General features: G+C 49.5%; 2 protein-coding genes across 3 annotated transcripts; one reads left to right on the forward strand and one right to left on the reverse strand.

The window, feature by feature from the left end:
- The first annotated feature begins 6,529 nt into the window (after nucleotides 1–6,529).
- LOC146250886 (hyaluronidase-1) lies at nucleotides 6,530–8,495 on the forward strand. Its single transcript, XM_084680552.1, has 4 exons — nucleotides 6,530–7,045; nucleotides 7,135–7,524; nucleotides 7,644–7,730; nucleotides 7,980–8,495. Exons 1-4 carry the CDS (start codon nucleotides 6,530–6,532, stop codon nucleotides 8,493–8,495), a joined length of 1,509 nt encoding a protein of 502 aa, XP_084536678.1.
- Nucleotides 8,496–9,278: 783 nt separating this feature from the next.
- Nucleotides 9,279–13,002, reverse strand: borcs6 (BLOC-1 related complex subunit 6). 2 transcript variants are annotated; one of them, XM_084680553.1, is made up of 6 exons: nucleotides 12,886–13,002; nucleotides 11,470–12,104; nucleotides 10,953–11,340; nucleotides 10,586–10,749; nucleotides 10,341–10,424; nucleotides 9,279–10,079 (listed from the first exon to the last, which is right to left on the reverse strand). In XM_084680553.1, the coding sequence occupies exons 2-6, from the start codon at nucleotides 12,091–12,093 to the stop codon at nucleotides 9,954–9,956; spliced, it is 1,386 nt and encodes a 461-aa protein (XP_084536679.1). In that variant the 5' UTR covers nucleotides 12,094–12,104; nucleotides 12,886–13,002; the 3' UTR covers nucleotides 9,279–9,953. The 2 variants fall into 2 exon arrangements, with proteins under 2 accessions (XP_084536679.1, XP_084536680.1); XM_084680554.1 differs by having other exon boundaries at nucleotides 12,881–12,954.
- Between the last annotated feature and the right edge of the window lie 880 nt (nucleotides 13,003–13,882).

Raw genomic sequence — 13,882 nt, forward strand, 5'->3', positions numbered from 1 at the left:
ACACACACACACTCTGCTGCTGGATGAGCCACCTGAAGAGCTCTTCAGATTGGCGGCTTACTTGAAAGACTTTACAGATTCTGTGTGTGTGTGGGTGGGGGGGTTATAGGGTAGGATATTCTGGAGAGGGATGAAAGACATTATTAGTCAAGATGAATGCCTGCCTGGTTTCTTGTCTGTCTGTCCGTCTGTCTGTCTGTCTGTGTGGTCTGTTGCACTGCCAGTTTGGCCTGGTCTGTATGAGCCACAATTAGCTCTGTGTTTGTTTGTGTGTGTTGACTTATCAGAAAGCCATTTCTCATCTCTTTCCCCCTTCTCTCTCTCTCTCTCTCTCTCTCTCTCTCTCTCTCTGTCTCTGTCTCTCTCTCTCTCTCTCTCTCTCTCTCTCTCTCTCTCTCTCTCTCTCTCTCTCTCTCTCTCTCTCTCTCTCTCTCTCTCTCTCTCACTCACTCTGCCGCCTTATCGTTTTTTGAAGAATAAGACACCATTTCTCATTTGTTCTCATTAGCCTACATTCCTGCTGGATGAGATCATGTAAAGCACAGCATTTAGTCTGTCGCGTCAGCCAAACCGTAATACCTCCTTCTGTCCGTGGTGTGTGTGTGAGAGCTGCACTTACTGACCTGCATTGTGTAGAGTGAGGACCCACAGTAGTGCTGACTGGAGGATATGAGAAGCTGCTGTGTTGCAGTACAGCCACTAGAGGACACGGAACACACCGGAATAGCGACATGAACCCATTCATTGGTTCATGTAGAATGATAAACATACACGATGATGTTCTCCCTAGTTCGTTTTCCTAGATGGAACTTCATCCCAGGAACACCAGCCAGGGGATCCACGCAGCAGGTCTATAAGGTTATTGGGGTGGTTCTGTGGCTGGAAAACAGGGTCATATTCAAGACAACTCCCAGGTGAGATCCTCCAGAGTGGCCGGTTCTTACCTGACCAGACCTGACCCTCAAACACTGAGCCACTCAAGGAGGAAGAGAGGGGGGGGGAGGGGATAGACAAAGAGAGATGGAGACAGAGAGAGTGCTAGGGAGAGATCCATTAGAATGAGAGAGAGACAGGGAGACAGGGAAAGAGAGGGAAAGAGAAGGATAAAAAAAAACATTGAAACTGAGAAAGATGGAGAGAGGGAGAGAGAGTGAGAGTAAGAAAAAGAGGGAGGGAAGGTTGGAGAGAGAGGACACCTGGAGAAGATCAACATTTGGAGAGGAGCGTTCTCCCGGGGTCTGCCAGGACCACCTCCAATCTGTGGCGCTGACAGGAAATGGAGAAGGTGACAAGGGAGTCTGTGATGTTTTAACAGATGCTCCCCATCCAATCAGAGGACCTGACCTGCAAGCTTGATTATATACCTGACCTGAGCTACACACACAAACACACCCACACACACACACACAAACACACAACCCTGATGGACAGGTATGAAGCGACACTGAATGGAAACTGCAGTCTGGGTCAACATCATCATCCACCTGATCCGTTTCCATGGTGACGTGTCCCCGGAGTACAGGACTAACCTCAGAGTACCGCTCCAATATAATCTCAGGTCCGTCTGCCGGCCTATCTGTTCCCCGGAACATCCGCACCAGCACACAAACACACACACACAGAGTATATTTGGCGAGAGAAGCTTATTATTAATAGCGTGTCCTGCAAGCTGCTTTAGGGCCCCCGATGAAGTGACCAGGGCCCCAGGACTGGGAAGGACCTGATTGGTCCGTTTGGTCTGGCAGTAGAATCTGGAACTTGACCGACTGTTAGGAATTAGATAAAGGTACTTAGAATGGAGGTGAAGAGACAGGAGTTGGAAGGCAGGCGGAGACAGACAAAGTGAGAGAGACAGAGTGAAAGAGACAGAGAGAGAGATAGAGAGACAGAGTGAAAGAGATAGAGAGACAGAGTGAAAGAGATAGTGAGAGAGACAGAGTGAGAGAGACAGAGAGAGAGATAGAGAGACAGAGTAAGAGAGACAGAGTGAGATACTTTAAAAAAAACTTTTAAAGATACCTTTATTGTTAGAACTGCCAGCAAACCAAGCAGTCTCACCACACCAGACAATTGTTATCCAAACCCACCCATTTCATTTACAACAATAAGATAAGAGTGAGAGATAATGGGAGAGAAAATGGAGATCAACCCGAAAGGCGTATTCACCATCCATTATGCTTAGAAACACGCCACACGTACAACTGACCGGATATGAAATTAGACATGGGTGTATATGTATGTGGGTGTGTGTGTGTGTGGAGAAATACAGGACTAAAGGGAGGGAGGGGGGAGGGGGGAGGGGGGGGGATAGAAGCATGGAGGGAGGGAAAGTCTGGTGAGTGCCAGGAAGGCGTTGCGGCAGTGCAGTGTGATTATCTGGGATTACAGCCAGAGTGGCCCTGTGAGTTGATGTGGTCTACGCTGACCCTGCTTACCGCCAGATTAGCCTGGTGAAGGCTGTCGTCTCTCTCGCTCTCCCTCCCTCCTCCCCTGCGCGTCCCAGGGACACCTTTCCATCCTGTCGCTCCCTCAAACAAACACACGTCCATGCCAGCCTACTGCCGTCCAACCTGGCTCGCTCCTGCTGGGTCCGTCCTGCACTCTCTGGACTTGACACCAAGAACAGACTACAGAACAGACTACAGAACAGACTACAGGACAGACTACAGGACAGACTACAGAACAGACTACAGAACAGATTACAGGACAGAGCGCCAACACAACCTTCCTGGGCGACCGACGCGACACGTGTGACAGGAACCTCGGGACCCTCTGAGCAGCCTCTCATCTGCGGAAGCTCCTCGCCCCCTGAGAGGACGATCCAGCGCTCCTGGGGCACAGGCTATCCGGGCTGGGTTAGCTGTCTGAGTGCACCTTCAGAGACTTAAGGTTTGATCCGTGTTGGAGTCGAGAAGGAAGAAAGTTGAGAGTCCCTTCCCAACCGAGACCCTTTACACTTGAGGAGCTTTCACACCCAGGGTGACTACCCGGTGACCCCTGGCCTCCTTCCTCATCTCCAGACCCATTTCATGGTGAGGTAAGTGACTACAGCCCTAGCAAGAGCTTGAGAACATTAAGTCTGGGATTTTGTTCAGACCCCATGGTGACCCTGCTAAGTCTGGGATAACGGATGTACATATGTATACATTGTGCCTGTGGCCAGGTGGTCTACATTTGTAGAGATAAAGGGCCTCGGGTTGTTTCCTCACTCTGAAAAAGGGATCTTAAAACATTGTAACCGTGAAAGAACTCTGCTTTAAATAGTCCTAGATATAAAAAAAAACCCACTTTCAGATGCATATGTTTTTTTGTTTCAACAAAAGTGTGTCAGAAGAGCCCATTAGATAGATAAAGACAAACTTCATTGATCCCTGAGGGGAAATTGCATCGTTACAGCAGCAGCAAAAATAGACAATAAGTTCCGGTTAGAAACGAGTTTTAATAACTCATGCTGCCTCACTGTTCAATCCCCAGGATCTGATGGGAGGATTCTGTGTTCTATAGCCAGGCTGGGAGTTGGGGAGACAATAAATCCTTCAGTGTAAATATGAGGAGGAAGAGCTTTGAAATGGTGCCTTAGAACATCATAGATTATAGTCCCAGAGGGTGTATGACTAAGGTTGTCTAACACACACACGCACGCACTGCACACGCACACACACGTAGTATGGCGCGCACTGCTCCAGTACAACTGTAAATGTATTATCTATACTAACTTAAACATTCCAGTTCTTAAATTGCTAAATTGTCTAACCTGGCTGTCAGAATAATAATACCTTTTCGTACAACCTGAGAGTGACCACATACACACACACACACACACCACTCTGCCTTGTGGATGAACAAAGATGTGCAGATTACTGTTCCTGATGGGATTAGGGTTGTTGTTTTTTTACCATGGTGGGGCAAAGGGCTCTCTCAGTGTGTAGAAGAGCTTTGCTTCATGTTTTGGTGATGGAACAACTTCCTGCTAAGCTGGCCCATCGATCCCTGGTTCCTGGTCAGAGCGAGAGCACATGTGGAGAGGGCTTTTGTGCGTGTGTGTGGAGGTGTGTGTAGCATGTTTGGCTATGTGATGCCTAGGAGGGAACAGAGCCTGGGTCAATCCAAATACTCTGAGGAGAACTGCACTCCTTCCTCATGTCCCATCTAACATGACTGGATAGGTGCTCCCCTACACACCAGTTACAAGTCCACACAGGGGAGATATGTCTGAGGAAGGGAAGATGGAAGGATGCATCTTGAGTGATCCTAATTTGGGAGAAATTCAAATATTTACCACGTTGATAATCCTAATCAGTATATCAAATCATGATGTATTCCTATATTTCCTTCTTAATGTGTGTAACTATACTGTCACCTTAATATTATTTTTTTGCTTTCTTTGCATTACTACATTCATTCAGATAGATTATTGTATTGCTCACTGTGTCAGTTCCCCATGCCCTGTTCTCAGACCAGACAGGAAGCTGTCAGGAACATATGACGCCATTTATAATGCCTTTTTAGATGAATCAGTCAACTTTTTTAATAGACCACCTGTTATGTCTTATCTGTAGGCTACTCTGTGTTCATTATAAAAATGAGCCCTCACAATTGTCATGCCTTTTCAATGGACCATATACAGTATGTAGCATGGTTTACACTTTTAAGATTAGCAATACTTGATTTATAATGAAGTATGTAGTTATTGGGGGTACCATCTCATATTTGTTAAAGGGACTGAGGAAACATTAGTTAACTTTATTGAATAATAGCCTTCGTAACAATCAGTCTATTCTTAAGTAGTGAATTATATGAAAGTAGAGCAGATCAGATAACATGAGGGATAACGCGAGTATTATAAACAATGATTTATTTAAGACAATGTAATTATAATGAACAAAACCAGAGAAGTTATAAGTTAGTTGAGTGTGAGTTGAGTTGAACAGTATACAGTTGGTCCTGAACTATGATGAGAGCGGAATGCAAGATGGTAGGTTGAGAGCGCGTGGGGAGGGGTAAGGGAGAGAGAGAGATAAACTCCCTCCATTGTTCTCCCGAATCCTATGTTATCTAGTCCTGACAAAAGTTAGGTTAAATCATTTGTAAACTCAAATCAAACGTAAAAAATTCATCACAATATGCCAATGTTCACAAGTAAGAAATGTAGCAATATCGCAGTTACTGTTGTCAGTTTGAAGAAGAGTCAAAGATCCGTTCGTCGTTGTCAAACGATTAAAGCAAACAAATCTTTCGTTAGTTCCTGGTGGTCCAGTGAGTTGCTGATTGAGAAGGATAGGTCAGATGTGTCGCGAACATATCCGATGAACCCTTGCGAAAGAGCAAGGTTTGCGTGTGTGTCGGGATTTTATAATCCTTGCGAAAGGGGGGTATCCTTTTGGAGGTGAACTCTTTGATTGGTCAATTACTCCCACCTGGGCATCATCCTGAGATTGACGTATGGGTGTGAAGTGACTGATAACTTGAGTTCAGCTATTTCAACTGTCCATGTATTGCTTATACTTCAAAATATAACAAAACAACATTAATACATGGTTTAATTAGTAGATTAAAATCATTTGGATATCAAGATTGACTGATTTATCATAACAGGAAAGGAAGTTACATTAAAACATCAAATTACATCAACACAACATTAAAGGGGAAAGCATACATTATTACACATCAACTACTGTCATTGAAATAGTGTCCATGAGCCATGTAGTTAGAAGAATATGTTTGTAAATCCAGAATAGTTAGTTCTTCCTTAAAATCCTTTGTCTCCATACTATAAGACCATTTTGGTCTACCTTCTGACCCCATGCTGCGCTAGAACCTTTGAAGCTCCTGCTCTGGGAGACAAGGACCAGGGGGGAAACCCCCTTTCTCCTTGTCGGGGGTAGGGGAAAGGTGTGATGGTACGTGGTTTGTCTGTTGGCTCTGCAACAAGTATGCCTTGAATATTAGTCATCATATTTTTGTCTGGTGTTACTCCATCTCCTCCCCGCTGAATAAATGAAATGCTACATAAATCCCACAACCTCAGTAGGTGCCACAGGTTGGTAAAGAGGCAAACCTCTCGTTAACAGAGTAGGGAGAAGTCATCCGTACAAGCAGTGTGGGAGTTGCCCTAATGAATCCTATTAACCACAATGTAATTAAATCCTGAGGAAATCCACAGCCTCTACTTTTACCCGTCTAAATCTCGCCGCTCTCCATTTCTCCACATCTCCCTCTTTTTTCCTCCTCCTCTCAACTCCTCTCACCTTTCCTCTGACGCATTGTCCTTGTTCACCCCAGCGTCGGGGCCGCTCTGATTGGTTGGAGGCGGAGGACAGTAGGTCTTAGTGGATTAATCTACTGCTGACAACAAAGGCCTTCAGACTAAATGCTTAGTCTGTCCTGAGAGTGTGTGTATGCGAGTATACGCGTCCAAAGTTTTCATCCAGTCCGCCGGTCCAACTGTAAATGGATTGTTCGGGTCCTGCTTGTGTCTCCAGGGCTATGATTGGCTGAACAAGCTTGCGTGACACACCGAGGCGTCTCCATGGCGTGGACAGAACCAGGACGGGACCCCCTCCTATTGGGTCTCCTGGTTCTCCTCTACATCCCCAGGCCCAGCCTCGCTGGCCCCTCCCGGCCGGCCCTCGCTCCTCTCTTCCCCGGCAAGCCCTTCATGGTGTTCTGGGGCTTCCCAGACACGGCCTGCTCCAGCCGGCCGGACCCAGGGGCCTACGGCATGGAGCGCGAGGGCCGGGTGACGGTGTTCTACGAGGATTCTCTGGGCCACTACCCCTACTACACGGACCAGGGCCAGCCTGTCAACGGGGGGTTGCCTCAGCACACCCGGCTGGACAACCACCTCCAGAAGACGGGGGAGGACATGGCGGTCTTGCTGCCCCAGGCGGGGTACCAGGGGCTGGGGGTTCTGCGCTGGGAGGAGTGGGCGCCCCAGTGGAGCAGGAACCAGGAGAAGCAGGGCCTGTACCTGGAGGAGTCCAGAGCTCTCCTCAGGGCCTTCTTTCCCGACTGGAGCCCCGAGGAGGTGGAGAAGTGGTCCCAGGTAGGAGGGTTTCCCAAACGCCAGCATTTCTTTACCTGTAACATCGAAATCACAACAAACTGTTTCATATTGACGTTGTCATGTGCCAGGTGGACTTTGAGGCGGCTGCTCAGTCCATTCTGACGGAGACGCTATGGGAGGTCCGCAGGCTCCGCCCCAAGGCTCTGTGGGGCGTGTCCCCGTACCCCGACTGTTACAACTCCGGCCCCAGCCAGTCTCTCTCCAACTACACCGGACGCTGCCCGGCAGCGGAGATGGCCCTTAACGACGAAATGCTGTGGCTATGGAAACGCTGCTCTGCCCTCTACCCCTCCCTCACCCTGGAGAAGCTGACCCCTAACCCCCAGGCCAGGCTGTACGCGTCCAATCAGATTCGAGAGGCGATGAGAGTGGCGTCTTTGGCCGGGACCGCCTACGACATCCCTGTGTTCCCATTGGTCCAAGGTGTCTACTCCTCGACCAATACTTACCTATCTGAGGTAAGTGTCAATTCTGGTTGAAAGCCAAGGTTAGAAGATGTGTGGTTCTGAGGCAGGTGTGTGGATCTGAGGCAGATGTGTAGTTCTGTAGACTGACAATCACTGTGCTCTCCCTGCAGGCTGACTTGGTCAACACCATCGGAGAGAGTGTTGCTATGGGGACAGCCGGGGCAATCATGTGGGACAAAACCCCCATCAAGACCCAGGTATCTATCTACACCATCTATCAGTACAGTAGCTATTGGTTCAATAGCTATCCATCTAACATTTAGCTATTGAAATACACTAAGTGAGCATTGCTAAATCCAGGCGGCATGCTGCATATAAGAGAGCACTTGAACTAGAAGTACTAGAAGTGCACGGTTGTAGGTTGTAACAGTAGCTATGTTACATCCGCCGTTGTATCCGTCTCTTCCTGTCTGGGTGATGCCCCGCCTGTGCTCCCCGCCCCCCAGAGAGCGTGCTCGGAGCTGGCGGCGTACGTGCGCGACGTCCTGGGCCCGTACTCCGTCAACATCACCACCGCCGCCCGCCTCTGCTCCGTCTCCCTGTGCCAGGGGCGCGGCCGCTGCGTCCGGAGGAACGCCGAGAGCTCGGCCTACCTCCACCTGCCCCGGTCGGACTTCCGGCTGGGGGCGGAGAAGGCGCAGGGCGCCGCGGCCACAGGCCAGCTGAGCCCAGCCGGCCTGGACAGGTGGAGGAGGGACTTCAGGTGCCAGTGGTTGGAGGCCCTGGAGGGGGCCGCTGCCGACGAGCAGCCCCCCAAGGACGGTGCGGCGCCGGGGGGTCAGAGCCAGGGTCAGGGTCAGAAAGGGCCGTCGCCCTCCCTGAAGCCTCTGACGGAGCAGAGCGGGGGGGTCTCCCCCGGAGCCTCGGTGCCGACGCCCTCGGACCGCGGTGCGCCGCCCCTCTCTGCCGCCGCCTTGCCTGTGTGGCTTCTCGCCTCGGCTCTCTGCCTCGTCCGACCTTGAACGACCCCGGAGAGGGGGGGACTTGTTTCGCCTGCCGGGGTTGCCCAGGCAGCTTAAGATGTTCAGCACAAACTCTGTGGTTTTGTGGCATCGGAGAGGACCCTGCTGAACTCTCAGGACTGGAGTCAAGGGTCAGGTTGCGTGATTGTATTCAAACACTGTTGCACCCGGTGTTTAAACAAGTGTGACTGATAGAAACTCTGGAGAGATGAAAGAGATTTCACAAAAAGAGTTCAATAGAAATGTGGACCGTTGACCAAGACTCAGGTGTTGGAAAAAAAACAAGAACAGCTCTTGCACAGCAACACACCAGCTATCCAACCACAACCCCTCACCACATCACTTCATCAAGAACATATTCATGTAATAGGTGCAGTGCTGTAGAGTCGTGGATCTGTATTTCACCACAACGACGTGACGTCTGTGTTTTCTATGTGCATTTTCACCTTTATCCTTATTGTATAGTGAAATACTATATGAGATCCTGTATAACATGCTACCTGTTATCTTCTTCATGTATTAAATACTGGCTGTATGGGACTCATCTCCACCCAGTGTTTAGGCCTCTTTCTCCTGGTGCTTCCTATCCAGGATTAGGGTTGATCTCAGAAAGTGAGGGTTAACTAGGACCAGGTTTGCTTTTCACTCATACATGAACATAAGATATAACCAGATAGCCTATCAAAGAATAGCAAAGCTGCTGAGTAAATAGCGACCGTATTGTGACCGTGCGTCTGTTTGTGTTGTGACCGAGACCTCCACAGTGGATAACCAAAGCAATCAGACATCTCGTAAATTTATTGTGTTATTTTTCTTAAAATATACACTCATGACAAAGGGTAGTCGCTCAATCATTCGGCTGAGTTTACGTTCCAGAAAGACGTCGTATGTACACAAGTGCTCCTGACTGATTCATTCGTATTCTCTGTACAAAACAGGAGCATGTAGCGAAGATGACCTCTCCCCCTCCCAAGGAAAAAAACATCACTTTGGGCCACAGTTACAACCCCGTACAGTAGTACCATCGTACAACTAGTGCTAGTACTACAATAGTACCGGTCCATCAACCAGTGACATGACTAAGGGTACCACAGAGAGAGAGGAGGGGGGGGGGGGGGGGGGGGGGGGGGAGAGATGGATACACAGAGGGGGCCCTCAGGTGGGCAGCAGTGGTTAGTGCAATCGGAGCCAGGTAGGCTGGACGGAGCGGAGCAGGTACTTCATCATCATCATCATCTTCTTCATCATCATCCATCAGTGCCCCGCTGAACTGTCAATCACTATGACCATCCCGAGTCGACGCGGAATTCACACAGGAGGAGGGAACAGATCGTCCAATTAGTAGCCGTTATTCCAGAAACGGGGCGGGGTCAAAGTGTCTCCAGTGTTTCGGGGTTCAGAGCGGGGGGGGGGGGGGGGGGGGGGGGTCAAGCTGACGGTGTCTGGGAAGGGGCGGGGCTACTTGCAGATGGCTTCCAGAGCGTCCAGGGTGCGTTTGACATCTCGTATCTGGGCGGCCAGAGTGTGGATGGGCTGCATGGAGCGGTCCAGCTCCTCACAGCGAGCCATCAGTGTGTACATTCCCTTCACACACACACACGTTAAAACAGATATTAACACATGGTGTGTAACCCACAAAAACCCTACAATTTCCTCACATGCAGCAATATCCACCACCTTCTTCAAACAAATTTCACAATATCTCTGCTCACCTCCCCCCCACGCAAATACACACGCACATACACACACACAGTTTGTACAGCACTTGTACAGCAGATCAATGGTTGTTGTTTTTAAATGTGCTCTATTAATAAACTTGAATTGACTTCACACATGGCCTCTCACCTTTATACTCATGTCCACCGACTCCCCCAGACTGTCCACAGAGTCTCTGTAGGTCTGAATGTAACCCACACTCAGAGCTGTCATCTGGACATGGGAGAGACACACTGTTATGAGGGCAAAGACTCCGTCACACATAGAAGGAAGGAAAAAACAAACAAAAAAAACAAAAAAAGAGAGAATGAACGAAAGAAAGAAACAACGAAAGAAAAGAAAGAAGGACGTGGACGTGACTGAACCACGCTCACGTTCTGGATGGTTCCGTTGAGGCTGCGCATCATCATCTCCACGCTGTGGGCCACTTCCTGGGTGTGTCTCTCCAGGTCCAATAGGACGGCAGGGTCGATGGGTGGGATGTCAGCCGGCCGCCGCAGAGACCCCCGACCTCGATAGATGGGCCCTGAGCAGTCCGCTACACAAACAAACACACACACACACCCACCCACACACACACACACACACAGACAAACACCAGCAAAATACGTCATTGATCCATCTATGGGGAAATGTCCTGCACTTGAATTGCTACCTTATAGTTGTATTTGATAGCCAGAGAATGATGCAGAAGTCCCCCCCCACCCTCACCATCCCATAATAAGCTCTCGGAACACTCACAGTCTCGCTCAGACTCGCAGTCACAGTCCAGACTGGGTTTGGAGCTCATCTTGATCTTCTGCTCCAGGTTGCGTGTGATGAAATGGGTCAGGTCTCCGTCATGGCTGACGGTCCCCTCCAGCTCCAGGGCGCTGGAGATGGTGGCCCTGCGCCCCTCGGGCTGGCCCCCCCGGCCCCCGCCGCGGCCCCCCCCGGCGGCCCCGCCGCACGCCTGGCTGATCTCGTCCAGGCTCTTGCTGTCCTGCATGCCCCGGGCCAGGCGCTCGCGCTCCGGCACGTTCCGCACGCGCACCTGGGCCATGACGTGGGGCGGGCAGGGGCTGCTGTCTGGCCCGGCCGGGGGAGGGGGCGGGGCCAGGGATGCCGAGGAGGAGAGACCCGGGACGGGCTGAGGAGGAGAGAGGGGGAGAGTAGAAAAGACAGGTCACGAAGAGGGAGAGGGGTCACTTGTCCTCTCAGACACATTCACATGCTGAGTGGCACGTGCACGCACGCACACACACACACACACACACACCTCAGCCTCATCTCCTTCAGCGTCTGGGTTTCCTCCTCCATGCTCCTCTTCTCTCTCCTCCTTCTCGTCCCCCTCGACATCCTGCTTTTCCTTCTCTCCCTCCGATCCCCCGCTCCCCTCCTCTCCAGAACGGCAGCTGTCCGTCTCTTTGTGTGTCTTCTCTTTGTGCCGGCTCTGACGGCCCGCGGAGGATTCAGACGGGGCCTCGTCCTGGCTCCCGGCTGATGGGCGAGGGGCCGAATGGGGCGTGTCTGTGGGCGACGCTGATGGTTCCGTGTCTGCCGTGCAGGTGGCAGGGGGCGGCGCGTGAGGGTGTGACGAGGTGGTGAGTGTCTGTGCGTCTGCATACGAGTTGAGGGCTGCTGTGTCTGTGTATCCGTCGCCATCGCATGGCGTCTCTCCTTCTGGACAGATGCCAGGCTCTCCCACTGAGTCTTTGTCAGAGTCTTGCCCAGGACAGGGCACCCTGCCCCCACACTTCAGGGGCTGCCACGAGGGGATGGAACCAGAAGCAGGGGCGGGACCAAGCAGGCCATTTGCACTGCATAGATCGGGCGAGTCAGGCGTAGACACCCCATTTGCTGCTTCGGGCACCTCTTGGCCAATCACAGGGGAGAGACTCATCCCTCCACCTGCTACATAAGACAAAACAAGTATCAAGTATAATTACTAGCTAGCTTAAAGTATATTTCCACTAAAATGTCTTAACTTAATTGGATTGCATTAGCTACATGAGGTCTGCTGTCAGAACACATTTCCAGGACATAACTTTGGCTCGAAGCATGAGAAGTCGGAAGTACGCAAGTAAACAATATGGAATCATTAAAAAAAATAAGTTCCATAAATTATACACTCAGACACAACAACCTAACTAAATAAATAACGGAACTATCCCTTATAATACAGATAGATAACTTGCCAAATGATATTATGACTGAAACTAGTTACATCGAGAAAGAATAGCAGAATCGGACGGCCAAGCTCAATTTAGCTAGCTAGCACGCTAGGTGCTGCTATTAACGTACAGTGTTGTAGCTGTCATAATCTGGATGTGCTAGTACCCTGGCTGCTTACTCCCTATGTTCGACAAAATATTAAGCTAAAAAGCAACAATGTTAACTTTGCGCTAGTATAACAACGAACGCGTTAGACTTAAACAACGTCTACAATCTAGCAATCCATCAAATACAAATAGCTGCACTAGCTGATGCCAGAACCAATAAATTACTTTTGCCACAGTAGCAAAGCTTGCTAAGCTACAGTAGCCAGGCCTCGAATTCTAAATTACTCTTATCTCCTTTGTTGTTTCGTGTCAAGAATACAAACCCCACAGGGGTGTGTGGGGGCTTTGTATTCATCACCATCACAGCAGTGTTATAAACATGCAATTTTCTTTGCGATAAATAGTTACTTTACCACTGTAGTTTTATATCCCAAGTGATGCTGGCGAACAAACCTATGTCCGCTTCGTAAATCGGTCCCCGAGAGCTGCTGGACCGCTGTGATAGTTCCGCACAGCCCTATAATGGCGAACGGTAAAATACTTAATTATATTAGAAATCATGTGATACTTTTCTGTGTGTCTTAAAAAAATAGTGTTTATTTATATCATAACAATTTTGTTTAGGGTTTTTATCTTTGTTTTGTTTTTATGACAAAAAAAGAAAAAAAAGGAAACAACAGCCTCAAAATAGAGAAACAAGATTTGAGGAATTAACTACTGCCTCTATGTCAGGGACACTGCTGTCTCTCTCTATTTCCCTTTCTCTCTCTTTCCCACAGAGGGAGACAGAGACCATGGTGCAGTTCCAGTGTGGAGCCAGTTCCACATGGACGTAAGAGTGTGACTGTGTGGTGAGTGCCACACCCATGGCCCATGTCCCCCTCACTCACAGTCTTGGCATGCTCTAGAATGGAGGCACAGTCATCTTCAGGAACCCTTCATATCAACATGTGACGAGGCCTAGTGTCTGTCGTGTACTGGGGAATGTTTTTGAGAGTATTCACCTTCCTTCCTTCCTTCCTTCCTTCCTTCCTTCCTTCCTTCCTTCCTTCCTTCCTTCCTTCCTTCCTTCCTTCCTTCCTTCCTTCCTTCCTTCCTTCCTTCCTTCCTACCTTCCATCCTTCCTTCCTTCCTTCCTTCCTTCCTTCCTTCCTTCCTTCCTTCCTTCCTACCTTCCATCCTTCCTTCCTTCCTTCCTTCCTTCCTTCCTCCCTTCCTTCCTCTTTCCCTCATGTTTATTATGATCCAGCCATGGATGGATGTTCTATGATCTTCATCTGGGATTTCCCAGAGAAGGAATCAAGAAAGTATGTATTTGGAGAGAATTATTATTTGGAGAGAATTGTTTTTTGATTGTTCACAATGTGTGCTTCTTGTTTTGGCCAGCCGCAATGCTTTGGGGCTATGTCG

This window comes from Hypomesus nipponensis, chromosome 18 (genome assembly GCF_054491055.1).
Source record: "Hypomesus nipponensis isolate SF chromosome 18, ASM5449105v1, whole genome shotgun sequence".
Taxonomy (NCBI): Eukaryota; Metazoa; Chordata; class Actinopteri; order Osmeriformes; family Osmeridae; genus Hypomesus; species Hypomesus nipponensis.

Excerpts from the sequence above, each read along its gene's own strand:
- LOC146250886 (XM_084680552.1), top strand. The coding sequence starts at position 6,530 with ATGGCGTGGACAGAACCAGGACGGGACCCCCTCCTATTGGGTCTCCTG. Across the intron at positions 7,046-7,134 it reads AGGTGGAGAAGTGGTCCCAG|GTGGACTTTGAGGCGGCTGC; the intron begins GTAGGAGGGTTT and ends GTCATGTGCCAG. Across the intron at positions 7,731-7,979 it reads AAACCCCCATCAAGACCCAG|AGAGCGTGCTCGGAGCTGGC; the intron begins GTATCTATCTAC and ends CCCGCCCCCCAG.
- borcs6 (XM_084680553.1), bottom strand. The coding sequence starts at position 12,093 with ATGAGTCTCTCCCCTGTGATTGGCCAAGAGGTGCCCGAAGCAGCAAAT. Across the intron at positions 11,341-11,469 it reads CTGAAGGAGATGAGGCTGAG|CCCGTCCCGGGTCTCTCCTC; the intron begins GTGTGTGTGTGT and ends TCTCCTCCTCAG. Across the intron at positions 10,080-10,340 it reads CGGTGGACATGAGTATAAAG|GGAATGTACACACTGATGGC; the intron begins GTGAGAGGCCAT and ends GTGTGTGTGAAG.